The following is a 15,693-nucleotide window of genomic DNA, read 5'->3' on the forward strand; positions in this document are numbered from 1 at the left end:
TGAGATCACCAGGGATAAGGAGAACTGACTGAGGAAAAGGGCCAGGAAGTGGCTAGACTTCCTTTTTAAACTGTCTAACCTAGCCTACTTTATTTACCTTTTCATCTACCCCTCCCTATGTTCTCTCTCTGTTGTATGCATGCTTTGCTAATGTCTAAAATATGACATCTCCTCCCTCTCTAACAATGCAGAGTGTTGGTGAATGGCACAGTGCGGTGGAGGCCTACAACAAAATTGACTTTTTCCAATAGGACTAGAAAACTTAACATTTAGCCTGCCATAAAAAGTATGGCACCAACGGCCATCTTTCTCTTCATGAGGTGATGTCTACGGCACAATAGCGATAGTGACAGTTGGCTTGCCTGTAGCCCAAAATACCTGTCTGACAAAATTTGAGTGTACCTGGGCAGGTCTACCTGACTCCGGAAGTGCGCAGTTTTGTGTTCTCAGCGGTTGAAAGTGAGGAACATTTGTCTCCGGGGATTGCAACTTTTAACACTAGACTGTAGCCTACTTCTTCATACTTGGTAAGAGGTGTAAAAGTATTTAAAATTAAGTTACAATTTACGAAACCAATAACAATCATGAGTAAGATTTCAAAAATGTTCACGGGTTCGAGCTCAAAATCTAGCTCATCTAGCTCCTCGAAATCGAAGTCAAAACATCGGTCTAAGGGAGAGGCTACTCCTCAAGAAGCCATTCATAAATTACGAGAGACGGAGGCTATGCTTACTAAAAAACAAGAGTACCTGGAAAGGAAGATCGACGAGGAAATTGCTATCGCTAGGAAGAATGGCACCAGAAATAAGCGGGGTAAGTTAAATGATTGTGGTAGCTAGTGCACCTGTTACACAGCATTTCGCTTAGGCCTACAAGTCTTCTACTGTCTGGGGATACACATTTGCATGTCATCACAAGCAGTTTGTTTTTACCTAATTGATAGGCTACAGATGCGACTCTAACGTTAATCCACGCATTAGTTTTCGTGAAGAAGTTTAGGCTTGCGTAGGCCTAGTAGTTGCAGGCTAGTGGCTATGTGCGCTATTAAGCGGCATCTTGGGGAATTTTGAAAGGAGTGCAGGTAGGTTATCGGGCCTGTGCGCTGCACTTTGTGCCCCAAATCAACTTCTGTTTGATATCTGATTGTGTGACCGATTGTAAATAGTTGTGGCTGAATGCATGTTGCATGATGTGGTATGTATGTTAACGCTCACTCCCAATGGGCATGGTCTGTTGTTTTTCAAGCCACTGCAATTTCCTGTCTATCTGGTTCAGTAAGAATAGCTGCAGCCATTGTAGTCCACAAAATAAAATGCCCAGCTCAGGCCAGCGTGCATCTCTGAGCAGTTTTGTTATGTAAGTCGTTTTGGTGTCAATAGTAGCACAGACTGTTAAATGTGCAAATGTTCTGATATGACGACCCCAGCCTGAGCCGAGCGTCTTTGTACTACACTCCCCCCCCTTTTCTCCACACACACACACACACACACACACAACATACTATTCATTTGTTATTTATGTTTTGGGGAGCAAAAAAAACAAACAAACAAAAATTTTACTCTTTTGTACACTGTATAATGATGTAATAAAGACAATCTTGAATCTTCTTTGGAGACTAATTTTGCCTACTCAACCATTGTTAGGTGTTATTATTATGTTATTCATGCAGTTTTCTGTAAAACATACAGTAGGCATATGTTTTGCAATCAAAAGCTGCTGAGGTCTGCAAATTACATAAGTCATGTAATGTATGTGACTGTGCGTGTGTTTATAAAAGTCAGGGATGTTAAACAGACATAACTCATTTAAGTGCACTAACTAATGCATATTGCTTTCTGCCAATGCTTTGCCCAGCCGCTTTGCAGGCACTGAAGAGGAAGAAGCGCTATGAGCAGCAGCTCACTCAGATCGATGGCACACTCTCCACCATCGAGTTCCAGAGGGAGGCCCTGGAGAACACCAGCATCAACACAGAGGTGCTGAAGAACATGGGCTATGCAGCCACGGCCATGAAAAAAGTCCATCAGAAAGTGTGAGTTAATTGGACACCTTAACTATAGATAATAACAAGTTTTTCCCATGATAAAAGATTTTCCCAAGCCTTCAGTTACATCAGAATGCAATAATCAATGGTGTTGGAGCATTAATATAAACAGAAAACGGTAAATAAATGTACATAGACTAATTGACAAAACAGTCTTACTCAGGTATTAAAAAGACTAGAAGAATTTAGGCCACAAGGAAGTTCTGTCAAGCTGAAAATTGAAGAACTGGCAGTTAAGCAGGTAGCTTGTTACCTCGAGGAAATCATCAATAAATCCACCCACTCTGGTTCTTCCCCTCTAAAGAGACATGGATAAGATTGACACACTGATGGATGACATTCAAGAGCAACAGGATCTGTCCAAGGAGATCAGTGATGCCATCTCACGGCCCTTTGGAGAGGAGTTTGATGAGGTATCACATTAGTAGGCCTTCGTTTGTTTTTTTTTTGGGATAAACTTTTTCTAAAAATGTGTTAAAATGAAAAATGCTCTACATTTGTTTTCTGACTAGACTACACATGTTCACTGTACATGAACCTGAGCTGAGAGCTGTTCGCCCATTAGCCTAATAACAAACTTTTCCTTCTCTGCATTATGTACAGTAGATACAGTACTTTTGTCTCTGTTTTTGTGTGTGTGTGTGTGTGTGTAACTAGGATGAGCTGTTGGCTGAGCTGGAAGAGCTAGAAATGGAGGAGAACTCCAAGAGAATGGCGAAGTTACCCAGCGCGCCTACGGTCAGGTTGCCAAGCGTGCCACAGTCCAGCCACCGCACTCGTAAGTCACACAGCTATGTTGAGTGATGTTTAGATTAGATTGGATTAGATTAGATTAGATTCAACTTTATTGATTGTCATTGTGCAGAGTACAAGTACAAAGACAACGAAATGCAGTTTGCGTCTAAACAGAAGTGCAAAAAAAGCTGAAAAGTGCAATGTGATATACAAAGAATAGACATGGTGCAATAAATGGACAATAAATATAGTGCAGTGTAGACAGTATACACATGTTTCTTGAATGGTTTCATCCACTGGTTATGGCTTTCATGGTAACGTTTCTCTTTGTCTTTGCAGCCTCAAGGAAGCGCGTGGAGGATGATGCAGATATGAAAAGGCTTGCGTCTTGGGCAGTCTAAGCTGCTTTTCTCCTGCTCTGGTAACGTCTTGAGCCGTCAGTGGTCAAATATGGAAGCTAAAACAGTCTCTGAGAATGTAGAGCTTTTAAGAAAAAGTTTGAAGTTACACTAATCACATGTTTATAAAAGTGATTTTGCACTTTTAATACTTGCCAAACATTTACATTGTAATGTAAAATGAAGGATAATTGTTGTGGCAAAAACTACATTGTGCTGGAGATGCCTCATGTCCTCTCCTTACCTGTCATTGTGAATATTGGTTCTTTTACCCTTTTACCTTCTGTACTATGTTATGTCATGTATTTGGTCTGTGGGAATCAGAAAAAAACGTTCCTGTAAGATTCACTGTGGTGTCTTTGTATTAGGACAAAATGATTGAAGATTTGCTTTTTTCCCCCTCTAGATATGTTAGCTCAGGTGTATAACCACCACTTGTGAACATGAGATCGGTTTCCCTTGGCCCACATTTTTATGTAAATAATCTAAATCATTGATTATTTTATTTGATGAAGTAATAAACATTTTGAAAGTATGCTATGTGATTTGGCAGTGGTCTGAAATGGACATACACAGATATCAAGATAGAATTCTTATTGACAAAATTTGGACTATGTACTACTTGCACTTGTTATTTTTACCAGCTGTCTAAGCTAAGCAGCACTATACAGTTCTGTGGTGCTGGTCAGAGTTACAAAAATGTAAAGGAAAAGTTTTCATAGCAAAGCATCTCCTATGGTATGACCTCATGCTAGCAACCCTTGTATTAGTGCCAACTGGACTGTTGTTTTTCAAATGCCCTTTTCACTATAGCCAGTTGGTGAACACATCATTAGTGCAAGTCTAATTTAGTAAAACAAAAAAATAAGTTAACAAGATTTTATTAAACAACTCAGGTAAATGTATTAATCCACTACCACAGATAACCAGCATAAACAGAACAGCATTGTAATATAACCTACACTAGATGTAATTGTTCAGGGTGCCACCTTGTGGCTACACAATTTTTATAATTTGCAAGCATGGATGTTTCACAGTGACTGAACACTCACTGGTAGTTTAAAGGCTGTGCACAGACTCTATAAAGTGCAATATTCTTGAATATCTCTAGCATTGTCAGTGCAATGGCAAAACATAATATAATTTACTAACCAATTGTGCTTTAGACATGCATAATTGTTCATGTCTTAGCTGGATCTCTTTATGATGCATGTATTTATATTTAGGCAACACAATTCATAAGCAGGATAGGGAGGCCAGTGATTTATATTGGTAAAAAAATAATAATAATCTAATTATATAATTATAAAATGTGTTATTTATAACACCTTTCACTATAATCTTTGTAACTAGATGTACCGCAGGGCGGTACAAAATATGACCGCCGCCCAGTCCGGCACATTTTTTCCACAAAAACAAGTCACACTTGGCAAAATGTGTTCATTTCCTCCTTTGTTCCTGCTTAGCTTTAGTAATTCAGCAAAGACAGGGTATCTGCTGGTCTGGCTGCTGGCTAAAAACAAAAGGTGAAAGGCATATATGATTCTAAATGTCTGAATTGCATTATGCACACTCAATTCTCACTGGTATCTGCTAGAAAACAAGTACCAAAACATGATTAGTTCATAGATTTCACATGTAAAATACATTTTATATAACCCCATCTTGCCTTTGAGAAATTGTTGAATTGTGTGCATTTGTGCGTGTACGTGTTTATGTGTGTGTGTGCTTGTGGATGTGCCTGTGTGTGCATATGCATGCATGCGTACATCTACTGTGTGTGTATGTGGCATACGTATGATTACTGTGAATGTATGTGTGTGAATATCTGTTTATGCACATGTGTGCATATGGAATTGGTTAACATGACCCCTGGAGGCAAACATACGCAAAAAATTGGTCATCCTAGGCCCTACGGTTCTCAATATATTCACAGAAAACTCTGTTGGTGTACGGTCACTAAATGTACACATAAATTATTTTATTTTATGGCCCCCCATGAACGAAAGATGAAAACGAAAAACGATGGTTCCATGCTATCCATGTGGGGCTACATGTCCACCAAGTTTCGTGTATCCCGGTCTTTCAGTGTCCCGGGAATCCTTGACGGAAATTTGCCCGTGTGAAAAAAAAAAAAAAAATCTGACTAAACCTATATGACATAATTACATAGGAATTAAGCTAATTAATAAGTATGTAAGCACACACACACACACAAAGTTGGACATCCTCACAGGTGCTTGCCTCGTATACTGTAGCTGGGAGCCATCTTCGCTGGCTGCAGCCCAAATTGAGCACGTACAGTATGCTGCTGTCTTGGTGGTTTTGTGCACGTGAACCGAAAAAACAACTCCACATTACAGTCAATATCAGCTAATCCCCTGGTCTGTGTTTTTGAAATAGGCATTTTAACATAACATGATTTGAAATGTCACTTACACATTTCCTGTTTTCCTTCATGTTCAAGGCATCAACCTCTCATAGCAAAATACCCTTGGCTATTTAGCATGGCTAAATAGGCTGTTGAGCCTCATGTGCTAACGTCTCCCAGACTTAATATTACTGTGATATTTACCAATGATGAATAAAAATGAGACAATCACTGCTTTTAAACATTTTTAATGTTTATTTATTGTTTAATAATCACATCACTAGTTAACAATTAACCACAATAAACACTTCTTTCAAACAAACAAAACAATTCTGAATTAATGAAAAAAAAAAAAATCAAAACAAAAAAGAAAAAAAAAAATAACAAAAACAGACAAAAAGGTTTGCAAATGGCAATGTCTGCAAATGACAAGTCTATCTAACAGTATCCCACTGGTTTTTTTGCATGCTCTATAGATGTGTTCTATTAGTATGCTTGCACACTAGGCGTGCGCTAACCATATAAGCTGGACTAGGGGTGACTCCGACCAGGATTCAGAACAGACAGCTAACTGTTAGTCTTACAGAGAGAGTGGTAGCAGAGGGAGTATATCTCTCCAGGCCATTAAAAGACAGGACATTCTTGCCAGCTTCAGATGAGCGCCTTGTGGCCAATGGTGGCATCATCCTTGTGTGGGTAACACAGACAATGACCTTTGACCTCTCCAATCACTTCCTGTTCCACAGGGTGTCCCGGGCACACATCAGTCAGTGCTAACCAGTCCTATTCCTGTACTTCTCTTCAACGTGTGAGTCAATCTAAGAGGATGCCATCACATCCACAGATGCCAGAAAAGGCTGGCCCAGAGCTTGTGCTTTTTCAGGGCTTTATTGTTCTTTTAAGACTAATGTTGTAGCGCAGGTGGACAGGGTAGGCATGAAGTTTTCCCTTCATAAATTAAACTTACTGAAACGCTCAAAATAAACTGGGTGGGGAACCACTCTGGAGAACTACTCCTCCACGCCTCTCCTGGCCCTCAACTATCAAACCAAAATGCAAGTAACACACTAAGATCAGAACAAACTTCAGTTTGGTGCCTTTTAAAAGTTCTGCTTTAAAAACATTCGTTTACTTAGCCCTTTTTAATTGATCACATTTGCTATAGCAATGGAAAAAAATCTCCCTAAAAATCAGAAGGGTACATAAAGTTGCAAAAAGCAATGATGTAGCTTCTCTTCAACCGTCAATGTGCTTTCACTGATAGCATATAATTGCTTTTGTTTATATTCTAACATTACATGATGCGTTGCATGGCGTGTGTATCTGATCATGAGAAAGGGTTTATAAACTGTAAAATATATATATTTATATACAAATCGAAGTGATTACAGAGGGAGAACTGCAAGCCTAAAGCGTCAGTAATGGTGGGGTTAGTGTGAGTGGTAACTGTCGTAGATACCAGAACCAGCAGGATAAACACAAGTGTGAGTAACTGTAGCCACCTGTAAAACGCGGCCGTGATCACCAGCTAGGTCACTGGGAACCGGCAGAGAGCGGTTCACCAAGGGAACCCCTGTCTAACAGACGGCAACCTGCAGTCCACAGACACTGAGCCCCTCCCCCACCACACCGGAATCTGGTCCGACCCTGGTCATCATGTGGGTCATATCAACTACAGAAGCTGCCGGCTTCGCTTTAGATAAACTCATTCAGGCACACAACCATAGTAATATTTTTTAGAGGAAAATACATAATTAAAATAATAAATCAACTTGGGATATTTGTTCAGCACAATGATAAATCATTATTCATACATCATTATTTAATGTATTAGTATTGCTATGTCTTGGCTACAACAGCGAACAAAGGAAAGTTCTTCAGGGAACCCTTACAAATAGAATAAATATTTCAAAGCTGTCCGAGGCCAATTCTACAGATTATCCTTGCACTAGCAATCACAAGTTTGGGGCACTGAATCACCTCCACAGACTAGAAGCAGTTCTCAAAGGATACCTTCACTCACGACTCTCTGTGACATTGCTAAGCCTTAAGGTGCTTAAAATAGAGTACTTAAAATAGCTCAGCATATCTGTAAGGTTTTTTTGTTAGGAAATCAGGCTGTGCATGTATCCTGATTCCTGATTCCTTCTAAAGTACATCTCGTTTTGTTCTTGTGTGTGGTTACTTCTTGATATTCAAAATCTTTGCAACTCCATTCTGTGTGTGGGTCTTGTCCTATGCCTGTCTATGAGAAAGAAAATGAAAAGGCGCACAATCCTGCAAACTTGAGTCAATCTTCAACACACTGTCCTCACCAGCCTCCTCTCAAAAGTCGAACGCTTATCAACATTCAGAAGAACCTGGAGTCTAAGCCACAGAAACGCAAGTCATTATATAAATACTGTTTATAAGCATGTACGTGTAGGCTTTTAGGGGGAAAAAACAGCACGATATTTGTCAACGCACAACAAAGGCTATTTAGAGGCAACTGTACGAAAAAAAGTGCTACTTGAGGAGTAAGCTTCATCTACGAGTCCACTCATCAAGTCCTGATGAAACACCAACATGCCGTTTTCTGGCACTTGTCCAAAACCGTGCCAAACTAACACAACACGTCTCAGAAAGAGGACACCAGCCACAGGATAGCAAGCACGGCTAGTCACGAGTACACTGTTCAGAAGGATTCTCCTGAAGCACGAATATTGGTTGATTAAGTTTTGTAGTTTCAAAGGATAACATTCTGTTAGTCTACGTATCTCTCCCTTGACAGGACCCTGTGTGTTATTGTTGTGGGTCGACGTTCCTTGTAGGATTTCAGGTAAGAAATGAAAGAGAGAAGGAGGCACATACTGAACACTAGCTCTCCAACTTCCTTCACCAGACGCAGACACATCCTCAGCCCCTAAGTACAACTTCCACGAGCCTTACTATTCAAACATGTCAAAGCAGAAAACAAGTCGATCTAAACCAACTGTAACACATCAACCGTTCAAAGCTAGGTAATTGTTTCAGTTAACCGTTAAAAACATGAAGGTCAACACACCTTACAACCTTACTGATTTGCGACTTGAACCTGTATCCTTCTCTTGTCGACATACTACCTCAGTCTTGGGCTTCAGAAAAGAGCAGTGCCCATTAGGCCTGCTACTACCCGGATCTAAACCAGATCAGAATGGATCTGCTGTGGTCTGAAAATGTGTGCGTGTAGCTGCGAGGATTTGTGCATCCTTGTAGGCAAACGTCGTATTGCTTCAAGAGAATGAGGAAAACCAAGAGCTGAGAGAAAAAGACAGATAGAGAGACCGAGAGACAGGGAAAATATACAGAACTAAAACCAAAGACTAGTGAAGGAAAACCCAAAAAGCCAGAAAAATCCTCAGAAGAAACAAATCCAAAGAACAGAAATTAACGCAACAACAAAGCTCAGTGTTACAATTATCACTCAAACACACCATCACGAAACACAGAGTTTTTTTAGAGTTTTAAAGAGCCTAACTGCTAAAAGAGACTATATATTGTGAATGTGAATGCTCTCATACTGAACAGGCAGGACACAAGGTTGCCACACAGGGGAGCCGAAGAATGTGTGAAATGAGAGGGAATACATACATCAGCCCAGATACTCACAATGTAAGGACGCTTAATGGCCTACAGCCAAACCAGCAACTCTATACGCCATGTGGTGTGAATAATATATGATAGTGTTAAACGAGTCAGTGTTGAACATGATACAGGATTCACAATTCACTGTTTTTTTTTTTTTTTTGTGTTTGTCTTGTTTTAAATCACTACAGCCAGAGGGATATACTGCGTTTACCAGATGCTAAACTGTAAATAAGACTGAGGTGTTCTGCGCTGTGAGTAAATATGAGTGAGATGGAGCAGAGAAGACAGTGGGAGTCAGAGGAGGAGGAGGAGGAGGAAGAGGATGAAGATGGTTGAGTTCACTGTGAACACTGTGGGAAAGAGGCAGCAGAGGGAGAACACAGGACTCTGTGAATGTCACCCAGCAGGGAAATATAACAAACAAACAAACAAACAAACAAACAAGCTGTCCCCAGAACCAAGAGGTCCAGCTGCTAAACCCTCCCACCACAAAGAGCCCCAAACACAAAGTCATTTAGTTTAGAACCGGAGAGATACAGGCGAGCACAGTAGTGAAACTCCAGGAAGCCTCGAAACCCACCCCTCGCCCCCCTTCATCATAAAACCCTTGCCCGGCCCGAAGCTCAGCATATATACAGCCAAATACCAGCTCAGCCAATAAGGGTGAGTCAGGAAGGAACAGGGGGTAAGAGGACACACAGACAGCATTAGGGGAGAGCAGACCGTGAAGAGGGATCAGGTTGGGATGAAATGAGGGTGGTGGTGGGTTGGGATGGATGTCGGGTAGGTGGGAGGAGGGGTCACGTCCTGTGGTGTTCGGCGAGGTTGCCCTCGTTGCCCCGATGCTCCTCCTGAGGGGGGGTGAGGGGGAGGGGGCAGAGGGAGCGGGACCGGGGCATGGCAGATGCCAGGGAGTCGTGGAGCGAGATGCTGCGGGGGGTTGGGTGGTGGAGGGGGGGTCTGTGGGCAGGGCTGTCACCCAGGGCTGGCCAGGATATGATGTCGGCGCCGTGGTCCGTGCGAGAGCGCGCGTTCTCACGGAAGTTGAGCTTGAAAGACTCAATCTGCATCGGAAGGTGTGAAAAATAGACAGAGACAGAGAGCGAAGAAAGAAAGAGAGAAAGAGGGGAGGGGGGAGGATAGACAAAAAGAGAGGGAGGGGGAGGTTGGCATGGAGGGGGAATTGAAATGAAAGGGGTAAAAGGACAGCAAAAAGCAGAATTAAATGCCTGTAAAATAAGAAGAGGTAACAAACGATTCGGGGGTCAGGGAAAAAAATCAATCAGATCAAACATCTAAATTCAAACTTATCAGTAGACATGCAGCACAAAAACATCAGTGAAACATAGCTAATAGCGAAAAAACACTGTTGATGTTTACAGCAATCACCTTGTGAAACACTATAGACACTGACATTAAAGTTTTTACTCAATTAAATTTAGTCATTTAGCTGACACTTTTATCCAAAGCTACTTACAACAAACAAGGTACAATAAAGGTACAGTGCCACTAAGACATTGTTAGTGCAGCATTACGTACTACTCACATAAAATAGAAAAACTGCTGACTCAGTTGACAACTAAACTCACTATATATTGTGTTAGCTTTTTTAGCAGCAACAAAAGAGTATATGGCTTTACTCCCCCCTTTACCGAACCTAGTATGGCCTAATGTTAGCATCTTCTCATAAGTTAAATGAAATTATATATTAGAAGTGCTTCACAATTATTGGTTATCTATCTATTTCAGTAAAATACCTTCTCTGAGAGACCATTTCCACTAGAACCTATTTATACTTAACTTCAAGATAGTTGAATTATAGTTGATTTAACCACTCAGCTTCACACATACTTCTTTTAAAAACTAACAACTCTACACCAGTAAAATATGGTGACCTGACATGATGAACCTTTCAGGAGTTTATGGTAGTCTGTACTGACCAGGGATCAATACTAGAAAAGATCTAGGAACAGAGACATTAATCTTGTCCAGCTTAATGTCTCAATATCAATATATGTTGGTTACCCTGATTCATAATGATAAATTGAGCTCAAAACTCAGACTCTTTTGTGACTTTAACACCCCATCATGTGCTTAATGTTGCTAAATCCGCAGACTAGCTATTGACTTAATATGTCCTAACTAGCGCATATACTCCCTTGGTATATGACCTTCAAGGGTGGACATGTGTTTGTAATTCAAAGGCTACATCTCCATGAAGCCCAACCCTGTGGGTTAGGATGAAGAGAAGAGGGGGGGTCAGGACTTCTGTCATGTCTAAGCTCATGGATCGAAAGGGCATGGTGCACTGGCCCGCACACACACACACACACTTACTTGTTTCAGGGATGCGTGAGTCCAGGCCCTGCTGGGGGTCCCGGAGCCCCTCGCTCCCGCAGGGTGGCCCTTCCTTCATCAGCCCATTCTCCTGGGCCTGTGCTTGGGCCGGCATGGGGCTGGCCACCGGCACCTCAGCCTGGCCGCCACTAGAGGGAGCCCCTGTGCCCTCGGCTGCCTCCTGCGCCCCCTCAGCCTAGAAACACACAGCAGCCAGCCAGTCAAAACAGTGGAATGGGGATGGCATGGAGTGAGACAGGGAGTGTGTGTGTGTATGTGTGTGTGTGTGTTTGTCTGTGTGTGTGTGTGTATGTGTATGGACTAACTAAAAAAATAAAATTATGAATGGATGTGAATGGAAATATGGTCCACCACAGATGCAGAGCCAGTGAACAGAAAAAATAATAATAAATAACAGCATGTTGTGGCCCTTTCTGTAAAAAGGTTAATTTCATTATGTTTAAGCCTACTTTATGCAGACTTTTTTTTGTAAAATTTCCAATGAAATTTTACATAAACTGTGAATAACCTTTTTGAAGCAAAGCAAAACACAATTAAAATGTTTTAAACAGTTAAGGGTTGTGTAATTCTTGACCCATCTACCCATATCTCTAGCTCAACTGCTTGTGTAAACCATCTGAAAAAAAAAAAAAAACCTACCAGCTAAAGCATCATACGAATATTACATTACAACTTTTGCTAAACTGTCTGACATAAATTTGAGTGTTTTTATACACTTTGAATATTGTACAGGGGGGAAAAAAAATGAAAAAGCACAAGGTTTGCACAGAAATTATACATTTACGTTCACTAGATAAAGGAGCTCCTGCGTTGGTGAATAGTTTCCACCATCAAACAAAATGTAGAAATGCAAAGAAAAATGGGAGCAAGAAGCAAATAAATGCTGATGAAGGCCAGGTTTTGGTAGCACTGTACTTGAACACCACCGCATAATGATTATTATTATTATGTTACTGTACTGGCATCTTTTGGTATGGATATGTTCATCTAAAGATGAGGGGTTCAAGTAAAGTACTCCCAATATGTCCACCATTCACAAGCGTAAGCAGCTGAGCACTCTAATGGATCACAAACTGCTGAGGTGCACTGAGGGAGTGATACTTAATGATGTTTGTCTGTGTTAAGATGCCTGTACACCACACAGGGGTGGTTTCTCTAACAAGGACAAAAGCAGCCCACGACTGCTCATAATCTTTAATATACACAGTAAACTGCATCTGTGACAGATAATCCTTTGTCTTCATTTTTTATAATTTATTCTATATTCTTTAAACTGTTAAAACTGTGAGTATATAAAAGTAGACCTGCATGGGTCTATATGGGTCTTGCCAAATCTCAGAAAGGTCTTTATTGTGAGGCCTCTCTCCAGTATTTTAGCTTGAGAAGCCTGTCAAAGACCAAAGCTGTCTAAAATGGACGGTTTGCTTACAAAAGTCCAAATGTACAGCTAAGCCTGAGTTGGTAGATACACAAATAGCTTGTTTGCCTCCCTATGTGTAGGCCTACATAAGATGTGTGTGTTTGCACATTTTCATGAAGCAGCCATGGAGACAGTGGTCTTGGGACAGATGAGCTCTCATAGGCTGAGGGGTCAGGTGACATCACAATAGGCAGCCCATCCACTCTAGACTGTTTACAGCTGAGGCAGAGACGATTGGCCCGGAACCCCCATAGAGATTTAGAATTCCATAATACATTACCAATGATTAAACACATTTGTTTCAAACATTGGTCTCAACTAAAACTACTGGGGACCACAGTAGTGTTGATTCTCCAAATCACCATAACATTTGGTTGCACATGCCAGTTGACAGACAGAGTAATTTCTCACACTTTTTCATACAGAGACAAACAAGGTTGCTGTGGGACCTCAAAATGACACATCAAAGAGACAGAATGCTTTGAACATGTTGAGAGTTATGAAAATAGTGAAGAAACAAACCATGTAACTAAGGAAATAATTCTACATCTTTAATGAAAAAAAAAAAACTTGCAAATGTTATACATGCTATTCATGTTATAATTTACATCAATCTTCATCAAGGGCTTTTGTTACTAATTCATAAGATCCATTTTTCAAAAAAAAAAAAAGAAAAGAAAATCTCATACCAGCAGACTGACTGCATTTTGTACTGCATACATAATGTATGTATATGACAAACTGAAGACCTTAGAAAAGAACTAACATGTTGCTACTCCCCAGAGTAGATGCACAGAGGGGTCTGTAGGGGTACGCCGCTGTTTCGACGCAGAAGCATAAATCAGCCTTAAACTAATACTGGTGAACAGCGGTCATTGGATTGCCCTCTTGTGGTGGGCACAGGTACACTGCAAAAAATGAAATCTAACCAAGTGTTATTAATCTTGTAATAAGATCAAAAAATCTATTTGGTATTGTTTTTAGTATGAAAAGACTTACCTAGTGCTCTCCCGTAAGATCATTTTGACTTAATTTAAGAAGACTTTGACTTATTTTAAGGAGTCTTATCAAGACAAATTTACTTAACGCACTGGCAGACAAATTTGCTTGTTTTTAGGACAAATTTGCTTAACGCACTGCCAGAAAAATTTGCTTGTTTTCAGGATGAGATGTCTTAAAATAAGTCAAACCTTTCCTAAATTAAGTCAAATGATTTCACGAGAAAGCGCTAGGTAAGTCTCTTTATACTGAAAACAAAACAAACTAGTTATTTTTATCTTGATATAAGACTAATAATCTTGGTTAGATTATTAGATAAGCAGTTTTTTGCACTATAGTGCAAAACTAAAGACTCAAAACGTACCATAAGTACTTACCATTATTATTATTATTACCACACAAGAGCTCCCTAAAGGAACCATTACAGCACCGAGTATTTCAGAGGCGTTACAGTGGTGGGGGGCGGGAGGTGAAGCATGAAACAATCTGAACTGGTGGGCATTTCAAGTACACGGTTTCGTTGCAAACCCTGGATAGCCCATGGTACCCATAGTACTGTAGGTGGTGTATCTCTTTTGGCTTTGTTTTACTGGGTGAATGAAGCCATAGGACTATTAGGAAGTTAGCCACTACCTCTGGATTAATTCATCCAGGTTTGTCACTTAATAACATATGCACTTCAACCTCCACCACCAACCCTGAGCGAGGAATCAGTGGTGGGGAGAGTACTAAACATCTATACTACATCTATTTGTAAAAGTACAAATACTCCCTTAAAAATTGACTCAAATAAAAGTGAACATTCATTCTTGAGAAACTTACTCAAGTAAAAGTAGCTAAATAGCCAATAAATGCAAAAACAGCACTTGTTACTTGTTATACTTTTTTTTAATTTTGTAAGGCAGGTGCAGTGGGCCAATCAAACATAAGAATTGCTTACAGACCTATTAGGCCTTGGGTTGCCTAGGTCTACTCCCATTATCTACCCCTCACTCCAAGTATACCCTTCTCTCTTCATTTTCCTATCTCAGAGTGGACAAATGAAATAGCCTTAATTTCAAATGACCTACCTGTAACAATGTTTTTCAAATAGTTTACAAATGCTGATCTGAGAGCAGTTATCAACAAGGTTTTCTTATTAGTAGCCTAGATTCTGCATATGCTGACAATGTGTCTCCACTCTGACCAACAAGCTGCTTGTTTGAAAACAGCACTTAAATGCAATGCGTTTGTAATAGGCTTGTTTTTGTGAGGATGCCTGTGAGCTCTGTTATGTAGCTAGCTAGTATCTGCTTAGAGGTGCTACTGGCTCTCTTTCCCTGGTGATTTAGAGCAGATTTGTGGTAACGAAGGTATATGGAAAATGTAGTTGAGTAAAAAGTACTAGAGCAAGACTATGAGTGCAGTTTTAAAAAATGAATTTGAAGAGTACTCATTCCTTAAAAAAATTACTAATTTTTACTCATGTGTGTTACAAGTAGTTGCGTTACTACCCACCCCTGTGAGACCTTACTACAAAGCAAGGTTTACCCAGGTAATTTCAGGAGTAACCGCTGATCCCCAAACAGCTTGCCAATTTAGAAACAATAGCTGCTCATTACAGTGTTCAAGTAATTAATCAAGTAGTTTAGGGCAAACCTGGGTAAGTAAACTCAGCAAGAGGTAAACCTTCTAAAATAAGGGCCTTTTGGCTTTGTGTTGTTGGATGAACGAAGCCATAAAGCTCTTCTATTAGAAAATTTACCACATCCTCTGGGTTAAT

The 15,693-nt window shown here is 40.4% G+C and overlaps 2 protein-coding genes across 2 annotated transcripts in view; one reads left to right on the forward strand and one right to left on the reverse strand.

Annotated features, from left to right (window-relative positions):
* The first annotated feature begins 277 nt into the window (after window positions 1–277).
* chmp4c (charged multivesicular body protein 4C) lies at window positions 278–3,712 on the forward strand. The gene is made up of 5 exons (XM_042067018.1): window positions 278–813; window positions 1,855–2,032; window positions 2,349–2,457; window positions 2,702–2,822; window positions 3,119–3,712. Exons 1-5 carry the CDS (start codon window positions 585–587, stop codon window positions 3,178–3,180), a joined length of 699 nt encoding a protein of 232 aa, XP_041922952.1. The 5' UTR covers window positions 278–584; the 3' UTR covers window positions 3,181–3,712.
* Window positions 3,713–5,780: 2,068 nt separating this feature from the next.
* Window positions 5,781–15,693, reverse strand: part of LOC121688947 — a 105,072-nt gene continuing 95,159 nt past the window's right edge. The window contains exons 17-18 of the mRNA XM_042068863.1: window positions 11,492–11,687; window positions 5,781–10,218 (exon numbers count right to left, since the gene is read on the reverse strand). Of these exons, the coding sequence (XP_041924797.1) occupies window positions 10,214–10,218; window positions 11,492–11,687 (201 nt within the window). The 3' untranslated portion in view covers window positions 5,781–10,213. The remainder of the gene's footprint in view (window positions 10,219–11,491; window positions 11,688–15,693) is intronic.

Source organism: Alosa sapidissima, chromosome 17 (genome assembly GCF_018492685.1).
Source record: "Alosa sapidissima isolate fAloSap1 chromosome 17, fAloSap1.pri, whole genome shotgun sequence".
Lineage (NCBI taxonomy): Eukaryota > Metazoa > Chordata > Actinopteri > Clupeiformes > Clupeidae > Alosa > Alosa sapidissima.

Bases quoted from the DNA above. Each gene is read 5' to 3' on its own strand.
- chmp4c (XM_042067018.1), top strand. From the start codon at position 585: ATGAGTAAGATTTCAAAAATGTTCACGGGTTCGAGCTCAAAATCTAGC. The intron at 814-1,854 runs GTAAGTTAAATG...TGCTTTGCCCAG, and splicing joins TGGCACCAGAAATAAGCGGG to CCGCTTTGCAGGCACTGAAG. The intron at 2,458-2,701 runs GTATCACATTAG...GTGTGTAACTAG, and splicing joins TTGGAGAGGAGTTTGATGAG to GATGAGCTGTTGGCTGAGCT.